Genomic DNA, 15933 nt, shown 5'->3' with positions numbered 1-15933 from the left:
CAAGCGTATAAATATCATCGCAGTTACATCACAGATGACTTTCTGAATACAATTTTAAAGCAATTATCAAAAATATTTAACAAATTTTAATGGTATTTTCACCAGTTATAAACAACAAGCAGACCATAAAAATTGCACACTAAGTACTACTTTTGTAACTGCGGAATCTGCGTGGCATCTAACTTCTAAGTTTAATGAAAAACTTAAATGTTATAAAGAGATCCTTTTTAAAGAGTTAGGCTCTTTTAAAAAGAATTTTGCGTTTTTATTATACTATTTGATTATGCTACAGAATACCTATGCTATTTGATTCTCGACATCATTTTGAAGAGTTAATTTTATTTTTATGAAACAAGGGGGCAAACGAGCAAACGGGTCACCTGATGGAAAGCAACTACCGTCGCCCATGGACACTCGCAACATCAGAACAGCTGCAGGTGCGTTTCCGGCCTTTTAGAGGGAATACGCTCTCTTCTTGAAGGTTTTCAGGTCATATAGGTCCGAAAATACTGCTGGTGACAGTTTGTTCCAGAGTTTTACAGTGCGCGGCAGAAAGTTACGCGAAAAACGCACGATGGAAGACTGCCACTCATCAAGGTGATGAGGATGGTATATTTTTCGCGTGGATCGATAGCGAAAAGTTGCAAATACAACCGATAGAGGATGCTGATTTAAACCTCATCATACTGTGTATCTTCAAATTCTAATTTAGAAAGCTAGCCTTACGATGTAGAGCCTATTTTACATAATTTAATCGTTCCTTAAATTACGATAACAGTTTCTAACTATTTTTGAAAATCAATAATAAAATTAAAGGAAGTCTAAAGCCACCTTATTTTATTATATCTTACGTTAAATCTAATATAACTAATGTTCAAATGAAACAGTTTTGAATACGGTTATAATTTATCTATCGTTTTATGACTTTAGCAAAACGAAGTCGTAAGTAAATAGTTAGCACATTATTTTATTTTGAAAACTGTTTTTTTTTCATTCTTACTTTTTCAGTAAGTATTTTATTAAAAAAAAAAATTATTGCATAATGTTTTTAACTTTTATCTAATACTGAAACAATTACAATGCAGTTGAATGCACCTGCTGACCGCACCCGCGCGATCGGCGCACGCGCATGGGGGGTGGGGGGTGTATAAAAACCAACGGTGACCTATTTTGACTCTCACATCGACTTGTGTCCTTGACTTACGCACTCAGACTTCCAAAAATACCCTTCTGTTCCATAAAGACAGTGTTGTGTACCAGTGGACAATGATAGCGAGGGCCGTGTTTAATTTGAGCCAGTGAACACACCGGAGAGAATCATGTATAGGGTAAGGTTTCCATTAGATATATTTTTTTATTTTGATGTATTCCTTGCTGGAAATCAGATTGAAAGATCTGATTTCCAGCAAGGAATTTTAAAAATAAGTCTCAAAAAGCCTGGAATAATAAAAAGTCAAACCACGATGCAATCTCTTACAGCGACTGTTTATTTTGAGTAACATAATATAACAGGCGATAAATGAAAATAAAACACTTTTCAAAAGTCATTGAGAATGTGGTCGTACAGTAAAAATTGTTAGTCTCTACTTGCTACTTACTCCTATTTTAAATCGTTACGTTTGAACATTATTTTTTGCGACCTGATAACAAAATATGTTTTAGTCTCCGAACTAACAAATTTCGTAGATTTTTCCGTACCCATACTTAAGTTCGTCGATTTGAGCTGATTTGAGCCGTCTGTTCCCGAATACGCGGGATAAAAAAACAGGGCGCCTATTCTCGATATCCATAACTTGATTATTATTTGCTTTACACGACTCAAAGGAGCTTATGATAGATGTTCAATTAACAATGCCGTTAGAGTTACATGAGTTTCAGAAGGCTCATGAATTGCAGCAACCTATAGTTAATAAAAATAAAGCCCAAAAACGTTTTCTCAAAATGTATTTCAGCGCAATAGCATTATTAGCTACTTGCTAAGTACTCACATACGGTTTTGCTCGATCGAGCATTAACGTCGAGCAAAACCCGCGGCTCGGGATTTCATCCACACATTCAGCATTGCTCGATAGTTTTATTCTAAATCGATATATTTAATTCCATCAAGCCGGCTCGATGCGAGCCTTCGAGCTGTCAGTTTTGCGGTCCACACAGTAATTATTACTCGATTTGGAGTAAAACTATCAAGCAAAACCGCATGTGAGTACTTAGTGTTAGAGATAATTATCTCATACTCTAAACTTTGTTTATCTAAAATTGTTTTTACATTTTCGGTAAGTTAAGCGCCAGGGGAAATAAATTTCACTACTCATGTTACATCCACTGTGAGGAAAGCTCCCGATCTCTTTTTATCAGTTGGGGAGACTAGTCTACGCATTACTCATACACTCAGTCGAGCATGAAATAGCAATTGACAAGGTTCTGAGGAGAGAGTGATTGCTTATCAATATCACTTATCTGTGCAGAGATCATTGATTTCTGCGGTAATCAGTCGGGTATACAAGTCAGTCACCGCGTATTATGGAGAAAACTACTGAGTATACCAACGTTAGTCACTTTTGGCAATTAAGTTTTGTAGTTTGAAATATATATCTTTACTAGCTGTCCCGGCAAACGATTCTTTGCCATATAAAGTATTTCGCCCGTATTATTTTATTGAAGTGACTAAATAAGTATGTCACCATGGCAACGTCCATCGCTATCCCGTCGCACAAACAATGGTCGCCGTCAGTCTCGAGTTGTAATAATTTACTATTATTTATTCAACAAATGAACTTATCAATATAAAAAGTACCCAGTAGCCGATTCTCAGACCCACTGAATATGCATATAAAATTTGGTTAAAATCAGTAACGCCGTTTCGGAGGAGTACGCGGCCTAACATTGTGACACGAGAATTTTATAATATTATATAAGATTTGTTTATTAATGTCTTTTTGACTAAATTTTGCTTGCAACTTAGTTCGTGTACTATTTCGTTTCGTTAATCATGCGGGTATCGTATACAATGGATTTTATGCTAAGTAGGTATATACTTAAAACTCTAATGAGTTTCCTGGGACTTTTTTATAAATCGGTTCTACAGTTTTATTACGAAGAGGTAAAGAGTGCAGTTAAAATTACATTTTAGCAGTTTTACGGCCTAGCAATATAAATGCAATGACTGACACAACAAAACTATGCTTACAAGTGTTCAGAGACCGCTCTTTGCTTTGTGTGCAGTTCTTCCACTACCTCTAAAGTCGGTTAAGAATTAAAATAGCAATGTATCATCGCATAAGTCCAGCACACATATGGTATCATTAGGAACATGGAGAGAACTATTACTGGGACCGGTCTAGCCAGATTTCACATTGCGTTTAAACTGTCATACGTCCCCGTTATCACCTACTTACTTACAATTAAACATCGAGTTCTCGACAAATGATCCATGACAATTCGTCACTTATAAGTAAAGAAATGAAAATACGTAAGAAAAATTCAAATGAGCTCTCTGGACTAAAATCCTTTGCTGTAGTACTATACGGTTTCACAGTATGTTCGACCGCAATCCTTATTAAGTAAGCAATAGGCGTTTAACAGATATTTACACAATATTCATACTTTACTTGATATAAAAAGGCGTCTGTCTTTCTGTCCGTCTATTACCTCTTCACGCCCAAACCGCTATATGTATGGTATAGTACCGTGATGGGAAAAGTATCATACTTTTAATCCCTTAAAAATTTACGGTTCCCACGCGATAACTCATCTAGTCTGCTTTTTTAGTGGAAAAGGACATACTCGACACTCGTATTAGTATAGTTCAATCCCGAAGAAATTAACCAGTACAACGCGTTAAGCGGCTAGGCGACTATGTTGCGAACAACAACCAGTCAAAAATAATTAATCATTTTTTTCCTTCAAACCTAAATTTCCTTTACACCTAAAAAGCAAAAATCTAGAATTAACATGGCGCTCAGGTGCTACTTAGCTCGAAGTAATAAGCCACAATTTCTCCAGCGGACTTGAACAATTAGACTGAAGCAGACCGTTAGCGTTATGCTTTATTTGTTGCACGAACACCTGCCTCGTAAAAGAAAACCTTTTTCTTGTTGATGTCTGATGTATTAAAATAAGTTTTTATAGTTTTAAAGTTCAAATAGAATGTTCATTGCACTTGCGTTAGGTATAGTTTATTTGCAAAGGGAAGCCGCACCCAGGTAGAGATTTTGTTAACGATACTAGTAAGTGCTACCGAGAGCTGGAGTAGTCAGACGTATAGGAACTCCCCTGACTGCTTTATTAATTTTTTTATACTTTTTGCACAATGTACTATCAGGGAAGTTGATTCCTATGCAAATCGGGGACCTAAGTAGTTTGGTCGCGTTACGTCAAACCCAGCCGACAGACATGAAGGTACAGATCCGACAGATCACAATTAACATTGAATTGACATATTCGACCAAATAACGTTGGTCTGTCAATTGCATAGGAATCAACTTCCTCGATGGTACAATGGCGGACTTAATGCCATAGGGAATGCCCTACCTACTACCAGTCAACCATTTGGTGGTAACAGAGACATTTATTATTATTTTTTATTACTTTAATGAAACTATTCATAGTTTTACAACTGTAACTCAAATATAATCGGCCAAGTGCGAGTCGGACTTACTCATGAAGGGTTATAGAGCAAAATAGGCCAAACATTGTGTTTTTGTGTGGGAGCCCCCTAATTTTTTTATTTCATCATATCAATATTTTTATTCATTAAAGCAATACTGACTGACGTCTGGTAGGGTAAAACTAGATTTTTTGGACTGAACAGGATAAAGCGTGGATCCAATTTCCTTAAACATGGAAAATAATTATAATTAGGTATATTATAATAATTTACTATGCCAGTAATATTCAATTTTGATATTACATGAAACCATCCAAATTGAATCCGTCAATCATATCGTCATGATCGTAGAATAAAGACTGATCAGATTTTTTTCAATTTTTGGTTTATTGCACAAATCGACATGTAAATATGTGTTTTATCGACTGATTATAAAATTTTATAAAAAAATCCACTAAATGCCTGATTTATAGACTAGAAAAACGACGGATTTGATTGTGTGACCGTAGTACAACGACGGATTTAACAATGCGTCTGAGTTCGGTGGACGGCGTCGTCCCCCACCCCCCGCTCACCGCGGCGGATGGTCAATACCGTCCCTGTTCTACGGTTACGCGTACTTTTTACTCGTAACGCACTTTTTAATAATAAAATTTTAAGAATATTAAAATAGTTTATAATACGTATTAGGCATGTGTAACTCGAATAAGTTCAAAATATTATGCATTCAAGGTTAAAACGGATGTTAGAGTTTGTGCAAAATGGTGATAATATTATTATGGGTAAGTGAATATCATAATATTTTGTTGCTTTGTAAAGACTTGAGATGCTGTTTACTTATAAATTAAACACTTTCGCTACATTAAATAGAAGAACAGTAGAAAATTGATTGTTACGCGACCGAATTCGACCGAACAGAAGACTTAATTTTCTTATGCACCGTACAACGACGGATTTAATAAATCCGTCGTTGTTCTATGGACTTACTTTTTTTGGTATATGATTTTAGTATTTACACTGATTAAGCTTTATAAAAGTAACTATATAAGAGTCAAAACTCTTCTTTATTTTTCTGTAGGTACTTTTTTATTTACGGAATTAACCAATCATCATTATTATATGGATCATTTAAGGGCGTACCGTATGAACCGTCACTTTTCTATGGATAGATGCTGGTTGGATTTGCATATCCGACGTTATTCGTGGCACATAATTTAACATAGGTCGTTTTTTGATAAAAAATAATAAAGATATAATGACATTTTAAATTGTAATTTGATTTAACCGTTAGCATAACGCTTATTTTGATGCTTTTTTCATTTATGTTTAAAATTTCTAATATTTATGCTTTTTGAAATTATTTTCAAAACGTACAACTTTGATAAGTTTCATCTTAAGAGCCGCACTGCCTTATATCAGTCTGCAATCCCAATGTCGCTCATGCTTGTCTTGTATTGTCATATTCTAAGAGTACACAATATTTAAACAAATTGGCTAAATAATTTTTGCTGCTTGAAGAAAAAAAAGTAAGTTCTAGGTAGGCACCTAGCACTTACATATATTTTTTAGCGGGGCAGACTCCTGTAATGCAATGGCGTTATAGGTGTCTGCTCCGCTAAAAAATACGTACAACAACAATATTAATAATTTAATACATACATATTTTATACTACAATATTTCAGCAGATCCTTGTGGTAATGACCACAAGGAGCAGCTGAAATATTGTCAACTTAGCAAATGCAAGATGTATGGAATTATGCCTTTTCAGAAGACGTGTTCAAGAACCATCTCATAAAGGTAAATAATATCACCAAGATAAATTAATTGCCTCCATTTCTATTCCTGAATAAAATGACGATCCTTTTATGCCTGCAGGCGAAATGACGTCTATTGGGGCAAACGAATTTCCTCAATCTACAAGTTCTCAGCAACGTTAGATTCTCAACAACGTTCACTCCCATTTTTAGTACTTTATCATCTCTATTAACTGAAAATATTCAAGATTATTCTCAAGTGTTAGTACCCAAAACTCCAACTGCAACACCAGTAAAAAGACATGCAAAATGTGATGACCCGTTTTGTTGCCAACATGAAACTGATGATTATTTCTGCCCTTCTGTATCTAGTATTAGCAGATACTTGAATCCATCATCTCCATCGTGTTCAACAATCTTAAAGAACGAAAAAAAAGAAAAGTGGAGGGAAATAAAACTAAAAGCTTTAATAAACTTATGCAAAACGTATGCATTAAGAAAAGGGCGTATAGTCGATGCTCAAACTATGAAACCTCCATGCCAGTGCAAATTCCAATGCACTACTAATGAGATTTTCACTAAGTTTTGGCAACTTGGTGGCAAAAAACAGCAACGGTTGTATTGTTTTACTTGTTTAGACAATTACTGTTGTTTTATTATAGAAGTTATTGCATTTTTTCATAATAATATTTATTTTTAAATATATATTGTACCGTATAATAATGCACGTGGAAGAGCCATGGTTTTGCACGAATGGGCCGGCTCGACCGGAGAAATATGACGGGCTTACAGAAAACTGGCGTGAAACAGCGCTTGCGCTGTGTTTCGCCGAGTGAGTGAGTTCACCGGAGGGCGAATTCCCTTCCCCACCCTCCCCTATTCTTTTCCCTATCTTCTTCTATTCCCTTTTAATATGCCGGCAACGCACCTGCAGCTCTTCTGATGTTGCGTGTGTCTATGGGCGACGGAAATTGTATAAAAAATGTGTTATTTTTATATAAAATATTTTTTGTACAGGAATTAAGATCATTAAGTTTTTAAAAAGTTCTAATACATCAAGAATTTGATTATATATTATTGTTATTTCTTACTAAGCTTACTAAAAAAATTTATGTTTTTATTCCATTTCCTAGACCTATAGTTTTCAAAACCGACCATAAATTTAAAGACATATCCCTAGAATATTGACGGAATGTTTCAACCGTCATGAATTTAAAAACAAAACTCCATACAATAACGTCGGTTTATTACATACGTCACATTATACTCCAGGAAATAACGACTGATGTGACTTTTTAAAAAAACTACACAAATTAGGTATTTGTACTGTGAATCACATTATAAAATTCATAAAACCAAACCATATGCCCAAATTTCACGTCAACTAAATTACTAGTTCTAAAAATATGAAACAAAATACAACACAAAATCTTTGAAGGGCTCTGCTGTAAAATGGCTAAATTGCAGATCCGTCTTTGTTCTACAATTGCGACGATATTATGAATTATTATTTCCTATTAAAGTTAATCATCATTTAATTTGTTTGATTGTTGTCACTGAAATTGTTGACTGTTACCGGTAAACGCTTTTTCAGTAATCTAAAAAGGTTTATTAATTTTCTACCAACAAATTAAAATGGTTGTTACATGATTGCGTGATTGTGCAACACAATTAATATTAATCACGTTAAGTCAGAGAATAGCGAAATTCGTCTTCTCATCTTCCACATTCACACACGCAAATTTTCACTTTTTTGACAGTGTAATTACAAAATAAGTTATAGCTAACACTGTGGCTGAAAAGGATAAACAAAATACTACCTCAATAAATACTATATAATAATAATACCGCTGTGATAATACTAATATACAAGATAATTTAGTTTTAATAATTTAGAATACCATAAAAATAAGAATATACTTACTTGAATAATAATCATTAAAATTATAATTTTGTTATTGTTTTGCAAACGCCCGAACAAGGCAAAAGTTGTATATTTCGTCAATGTATGTTGATTAAGTAAATTGGTCATTCTCTTTTTGTAAACTATGTCATAAGATCATAATATAACTAACTTAGAAGTTTTCTAATAAATTTTCAGCAATATTTTAATCAGAACTTTAAGTAAGTTCATGTTCTCTACATTTACTACAGAGTCACTATACAAAATGAACAATGTCATTTAACATAGGACAAAATATAATATGAAATTATATTATTCTTCCTGCAAAACCTATTTACTATAGCAATTTTACATTTACTTTAAGAAAATATTACTGTAGAGCACTGAGCAGGATTTGTTTATCTATTCATCCGCGCTCACCCGTAAACCGTTTCACTGCAGACATTCAACGCATCGCATGTTACCGACTATTATGCACCTAACACTGCGCTTATTAAAAGTGAAATAATGTGGCAATGACCTCCTACAGACACGACATGCACAATATTATGTATGAAGTTATTCAGAAATTTATGAGAAAATTATGAAAAATTGAACTTTTATAGTCCAACATAACAAGTGTAAAAAGTTACAACATTTTAATTTATCTTAGAACGTACTATTCAAAGCGAGCGAAGATTTTTGCAAAAGTCAGTTGTCGTGAGATAACAAGTATCTGAAATATAAATTAAATTGAGATAAAGAAGAAATAAATATCAATTATATGACGCCAGCTTAATTTTCGTAAGTGTAACTTTTATAAATAAAATGATATTTCTTCATTTGAACTGTGGGAACGAATACTTAAGCAGTGTAACACTGAAACATTGTCTGGCGATAACTTATAAGGTGCGATAGCATTCTTCATAAGTATGCCGATCTAGAAAAATACAAGACAAGTTTTTGCCGGAAGACAAGTTTAGATATCCAGTTAAAGAGAGAGGGCGTTCTAGGAAACGGCAAAGGAAATGCTCCCAGCTCTCTGAATCATCGTAATATTTGTGAATTACTTTAACTTCCTATGCGGAAAATGCAGTATCAAAACTTCGATATAACAAGTATGTTTTATTATAAATATTTAAAACTAGCTGTTGCCCGCGACTTCGTCCGCGTCAGCAAAATGTGATAACGAATATAATAAAAAAGAGAGAATTTTTCCGAACAAAATATATAAAAAAATAAAATATATTATTGAAAGTCAGTTAAAAAGTAGCCTAAGTTACTCCTTATTACATCAGCTATCTGCCAAAAAAAGTCCCGTCAAAATCGCCCCAGCCGTTTCGGAGATTAGCCGGAACAAACAGACAGACATACAGACAGACAAAAATTGTAAAAAATGCTATTTTGGTATATGTATCGTACATTCATATGCATGTAGTAAGAAACGGTTCTTTCAATATTACAAACAGACACTTCAATTTTATTTATATGTATAGATGTATAGATTCAGTTATATTATGGCATACAAACGCTTGATTCTCTTGTCAGGAAAATTTAAAGCTAGCTCTTTTTCTTTCTCGTTTCCTCAAGGGATAGGCTGAGACCAGGGGCCATAATACTAATACGATCTTAACAGTTTTGAACCGACTTCCAAAAAGGAGGAGGTTATATTCTTTTAACCGATCGATGTTCATAATGCTCTTCATACGAGTCTTTAGTTTTAGAAGATTTTCTCAGTACCATAAGCCTAGGCGAACTTCCAATGTATAGACTTATTAAATATTGGTCTTTATTGTATAATTCAAGAATGAGATTTAGTTTATTTTTGGTTTTGGCCATTATGAAATAATATTTTGGGCTTTATTTTCAGATAAACCTCGTACTACTGGTGCTATGCTCAGCCTCGCAGGCGGTGTACGTAAACCGGATGAGTACCATCAACAGGGTCCGGGCGCCGCCACCGTTTCGCCCGGGGGTGATGCTGCGGCCGATGTACCAGCAGAGACTCGTGGCGACGCCGTCACATAGGCCGTACATCATGTATAGAAACACCCCGCAGAGGTATGTAGTGTTTGTTAAACGAAACGGAATGAGACGAGGCCAAAACACCACCAAAACAACATTTTTTACAATTTTTGTCTGTATGTCTGTCTGTCTGTTTGTTCCGGCTAATCTCTGAAAGGGCTGAAGCGATTGACGAGGCCAAATTAAGGTATTTGTTGTATGGGAGCCTCCATTAAATACTTTCTCTATTTTGTGTTTAGTACTTGTTGCTATAGCGGCAATATAAAAACGTTACTTACGCCGTGGTTACGCCAACTATCTAGCTAGCGCGGTTCTTGAGATACAACCTGGAGACGGACAGACAGACAGGCTTCAATGTCTTTGTAATAAGTTCCCATTTTTGCTATTTGAGTAAGGAACTTTAAAAACGAGTTTTTTTCTCTTTTTCATTATCTTTGTTATCACATTTTGCTAACGCGGACGTAGTCGCGGGCAACAGCTAGGGGGCTTCTGGTGGGCCCGCCGGTCTACACGCAGACTTTGTTGGAGTACGAAAATATATTTTTCTTTAGAATTTGATATGAAGGTCTCAAGAGAATATGGAATAAATTCCTATACGTGTCGTGTGTCGTGTCACGGAAGAATTGTTTTCATCTATCCCTAATCTCAGATACAGCTTAGATATTTGACAGAATTATAAAACTTGATATCGACACAGAGCAATCAAGAATCCTATGTAGAGGAACAAAACTAGCGAAAATACACAGAAATACCAAATATAACCGTCAAAACAGTTTTAATTCCAGATACGCCATAAAGAAGTTCAACGCGAGTCCCGTACATTTCAACACAAGGAATGTGTTCTGGAAGAGCACCACTCCCAGGCTACCACTGCCGACCACACCAGTGGTGCCACCCACCCCGGAGTTCGACTTCGTGAGGTCCGCGTCGTCACCACCCATCGTCAGTGCTGATGGTACAGGTTGACTGGCTGTTTTTATGCACTTTCTATTTTATGTTGGGCTTATGTTTTTAGGATTTCATTATTTTCAATGGCTTTCATCATATCTGCACTATCTGCAGCACTGATGACATCTCTGCCTAATGTTACAAAGGTTAAAGACACCAACTCATGTATTTTTATGAACCTTGGGTATGCTAACTAGCTTTGCGGCGCCTCTAAAGTATGCTGATTTTGAGCTGAGCTACAAATTGTTAGTATTTTATGATAATATTATATTGAAACGTTTTTTGGCGCATTTTTTTATCTAATCGCTCTTTGAATTCTTACCTATTTGTTACGTACTATTATTTCCGTCCTTTATTACTCATTTCCGTGCACATTAGGAGAAGAAGCTTCGTCTACAGCCAAAGTAAATGCCGTTATACTTATGCCATTTTTTTTTGGAACACACTAGAAAACGAACGATTCGCCTAAACGCAAATGCTGCTCAAGCCTTCAAGGACACTCGAAAAACGACACGGATTCTATTTTAAACCTTGGTAGAAGTTAAGAGGAGTTCTACCAAGCAATAAGTATAACGGCATTGCGCGGCTGTGGACGAAGATGTATCGCTTCAGAACAATCTCTTTACAGGTGCCATCCACACCATCCCAGCGCCCAACCTCAGTCTCTCAGAGAAACCCATTGTTGTCATCGACTCGGAAAATAACGCCGGTAACGCCGCCAGTTTCGCACACGCGGTGAATATTAATCTATATATATATAAAACTCAAACGTGACTGACTGACATGGTGATCTATCAACGCATAGCCCAAACCACTGGACGGATCGGGCTGAAATTTTGCATGCAGGTAGATGTTATGACGAAGGCATCCGCTAAGAAAGGATTTTGATAAATTCCAACTTCAAGGGGTTAAAATAGGAGATGAAAATTTGTATATAATAATACTTCTTAACGCGAGCGAAGCCGCGGGCAAAAGCTCGTATCTAATAAAAATGTATATAACGAGTCCATTTGTGTTAGGCATCATAATAAAATTTACGACTATCAACCACCCACTTCAATTAACATTCGGATTAAAAAAAACAAGGACTTATGGCGATTGCGGTTTTAAGTTCATAAATCTTGCTGATTTCTATTTCGGAATTCGGATAATAATATTATTATGTTTGTACGTACACTGTACTTACAAAACTCTAATAATATGTTTTATTATTTCCAGTCGAAACCATCATACGAAGTAACAGAGAGACACCCGGAACAGAGTTATCACACCGGGAAGATAAGTCAGCCCGCAGGCTTTTCCAAGCCGCAGGTATGGTAATGGAGTAGCTTTCTTTGCAACTAGTTTAGTTCCGCCCGCCACCGATAAATAATTACGTAATTAACGCACCTATATACCTAATTGATTTATAGGAATTTTAACGGAAATACATTTATATTAATTAAACTGTGCTTATTAAAAAAATACGTTCGTATTAAAATAATTTAAATTTTTAACCCTCCTACCAAAAAGAGGGGTGTCATAAGTTTGAGGTGCCTGTCTGTCTGTGAATGTGTGTCTGTCCAATGCATTGTAGCATCCACAAGGATGGATCGATTTTGAACTGGCTTTTGTTTGTTTGAAAGTTGACATTATAGAGCATGTTATTAGGTATAGTTCATAATCATCAGCCCGCTCAGTGCTGAAAAATTTGAATTTGATCTTCGTAAATTTTCGAATCGGGGGGTGTTTTTAAATTTCTTAATTTAACGTTATTGGTTATTAAAAATGATTTCTATGGAAACTTTTGATTTAATTCCAGGAATTTGCCCCAATCGACTATCAAAATATAAGAGCCAACGCGGCTCTACAGTTCGCTTCTGAGTATGGTCTACCAGCGATACAAATGCCACAACAGTCATTCACACCTCAACAATATTCAATGCAAGTGAGTGAACGAAACAAAATTGCAAAATATGTAAATCTTGTTTTCTTGTTTGGAAAACGGGTTCTTAAGTTAAATTAATAACTTTATTTTCTTGATCTTTAAAATATTGCTAATAATTGCATGATATTATTTTCAGGGATTATTCCATGGAATAAATGGATTGCCAGCACAATTTCCAGAAAATATACTACATCACAGAGAACCTGAGGGAATAGTCATACCACCCAATCCGATTTTCCAATCAGATCCAACGTTTTTGCAAAAACTTCAAGCTCAACTTATGCAACAGTATCCAACATTGGAATTCATACCTTACGCACCGGATGTACAACCTCAAAGTATACCGCAGCCTTCGGAATCTGAACCTCAAATATATTTGTTGAAAAATAACCAAATAGTTAAACAAGAACCTTCTGCGTTCGTCCCGAGTGAAAACAAAAACGTCGTTCAAAGAGAAACAGAAGAAAAATCAGTGATACCATTAATTCCTCAAGCGTTTAGTTTAAATAATTCTACAGAAAACAATCAAGCCATAGATACAACAACAGCTGCACAACCAGTCAACGTAACATTAGTCGAAGTAATATCTGAAACTCAAACTCCGCCTACAACTATTAGATACGTAATCGAAGCAAATGAAAACGAGAAAACTACCCCGATATATTTTTCTCAAGTTGGACAGACAATGGACAATGTTATAGCTAACAACATTTTCTCAGCATTACCGGTTGTAAGAGAACAGCCGCAGACCGAACCGCCGGTTACTGTTAGCCAAGCACCATCAACTACTACGACGACAGAAGGAACAACCACGACAACAACAATTGCAACCACTACTCAATTTGAACAAAAGACACCCACAACGCCGAAAATATTAAATGAAGAGCGAAAGCATCCCAATATAAATCTTAATTTGATAGGATCACCATTCGAGAAGACAGCTGAATCTGTTAATGTCGCGTATACTATACTGCGAACAAATGACAACCAGTCTGTACCGAAACTTAGCAAAGATGGTTCTATATATGCCGGTCAGCTCGTAGAAGCTAAAGTAAGTGAAGATCAAGATTTCAATAAAGAAAAAGCTACATTCGCTAAACGTGCACCACTCCGGTTATTTGGTGTCACGGAAAAACTTAACACTGAACCTCCTAAAATAAATGTTGTTAAGACGAATTTTCCACCAAAGAGTAAATTGACGTTTGACGACAAGACTGGAGAGCCGGTTTTACGAATATATGCCAGCTATATGGATAACCCTTTTCAGGTAAAAGATACATTATTATAGTAGGTTTCTTATTTGCCTTTTATTAAAAACTCAATATAAATTCGTATGTTTTTACAAAATTTATAATTCCGCTTTATAAATTACAAACAAAACATAATTGTAAGGACTATCGCCGACAAACAAGACAATAATAAATTATTGTTAATCATATACCGATGATACATACACCAAATATGGTAAATTCAAATATAATTCGTCAATAGTTAAACTCGGTTTGTGCCTATTCAAGGAAACACGTTTTACCTTAATAGTTAATATTGACAGAACATAATCACAACCTCGAATCTACTTCCTCATAGCTAAAATGTTTCCAGAAGGAGCAGCTAACAACGAGAGTATCAAACATGAGGACGACTACGATGGGGGCAAGGAAGCAAGACAATCAAGAGAGCTGGAAGGGAGCGGGAAACAAAGAGAAGCTTGCTAGCCTAGCTAGCGACCCAAATAGAGAATCACAGTTTGGTTTGAAACTTAAATCGAGAAGTGATGACTACAATATACCATTGTTTGACGATTACGAGTGAAACAATATTAATAATGTAAAAGGACTTAAAAAAAGCTTATATTAGCTACAGATTCATATGATAGTGCTTCTAAAATGTTAAATATATCCTTACACGTGGATCAATTCACGATTACAATAAATCTAATATACAAATTGTCTGGAAGCACATGACCAAAATTTCAATGTAGAGAAAAACTATTGTTATCCTTGAAAACAAGTTTAAACATAATATTATGATAACTACCAAATACTTCTTCTTAACTAGGTTATAAGATTAATTTTACTGGACTAGCTGTAAGAATATAAGTCATAAGTAATAACATACAGAACATATTCTATTTTAATCCATCGCCACAAGTTAAGTATGTTGATCGAGTATGTACTTTTATTTTTAAACCGTTTTGCGAAACCGGATTTAAACGTGAGAATATAGTCTCCTCCTTTTTTAAGTCGGTTAAAAACCTGTTACACGTGGCCAAGTGTCAGAAATGAATGGTGAATACAAATTGGTTGGATCAATATTTTGAGCATGTCAACGGGAGTGGCGGACTTTGTGTAAATAGTTTTATGGCTTTAGCACATAAAGTTAATATACCTAGCGGAATAGAGAAACAAAGGCCTGAGCGAGAGAGATGTCACTATCAGTAACACTGCGTGGTAAAAAGAGACGTGTGATACATGACAGCAGCACTCTTTTTTTGACGGCCAGTCGGCACGTGCCGCACGTTGACAATTTAATCTCATAGAAATCACGTTCAATCATGCTTGTGTAAGTGTATACGTACACATATTTTTAAACACAGATGAAACCAATTTCGGTTACGTTTGACAGCTCGAGATTGTTGCTCTATTCCGCTAGGTATATTAACTTTATGCTTTAGCACGCTTATCATGGCCACAGTGGCAAAAACAACAGATTATGCGAAGAAATCTGTCAGTATTTCTATTATTTTTCATTGTCACTGGTTAATGCTAAGCCTGCAAGTCTTTTAAGGCG

General features: G+C 35.4%; 1 protein-coding gene across 1 annotated transcript; it reads left to right on the top strand.

The window, feature by feature from the left end:
• The first annotated feature begins 1294 nt into the window (after nucleotides 1-1294).
• On the top strand, nucleotides 1295-14976 carry LOC121727023 (rho GTPase-activating protein gacK-like). The gene is made up of 8 exons (XM_042114696.1): nucleotides 1295-1328; nucleotides 10114-10304; nucleotides 11042-11229; nucleotides 11845-11951; nucleotides 12435-12527; nucleotides 13018-13143; nucleotides 13280-14410; nucleotides 14746-14976. Exons 1-8 carry the CDS (start codon nucleotides 1320-1322, stop codon nucleotides 14953-14955), a joined length of 2055 nt encoding a protein of 684 aa, XP_041970630.1. The 5' UTR covers nucleotides 1295-1319; the 3' UTR covers nucleotides 14956-14976.
• Nucleotides 14977-15933: the final 957 nt, after the last annotated feature.

This window comes from Aricia agestis, chromosome 5 (assembly GCF_905147365.1).
Source record: "Aricia agestis chromosome 5, ilAriAges1.1, whole genome shotgun sequence".
In the NCBI taxonomy this organism is placed as follows: Eukaryota; Metazoa; Arthropoda; class Insecta; order Lepidoptera; family Lycaenidae; genus Aricia; species Aricia agestis.
Note: the sequence above shows the minus strand (reverse complement) of the source record. Positions and strands in the feature narration are given on the sequence as shown.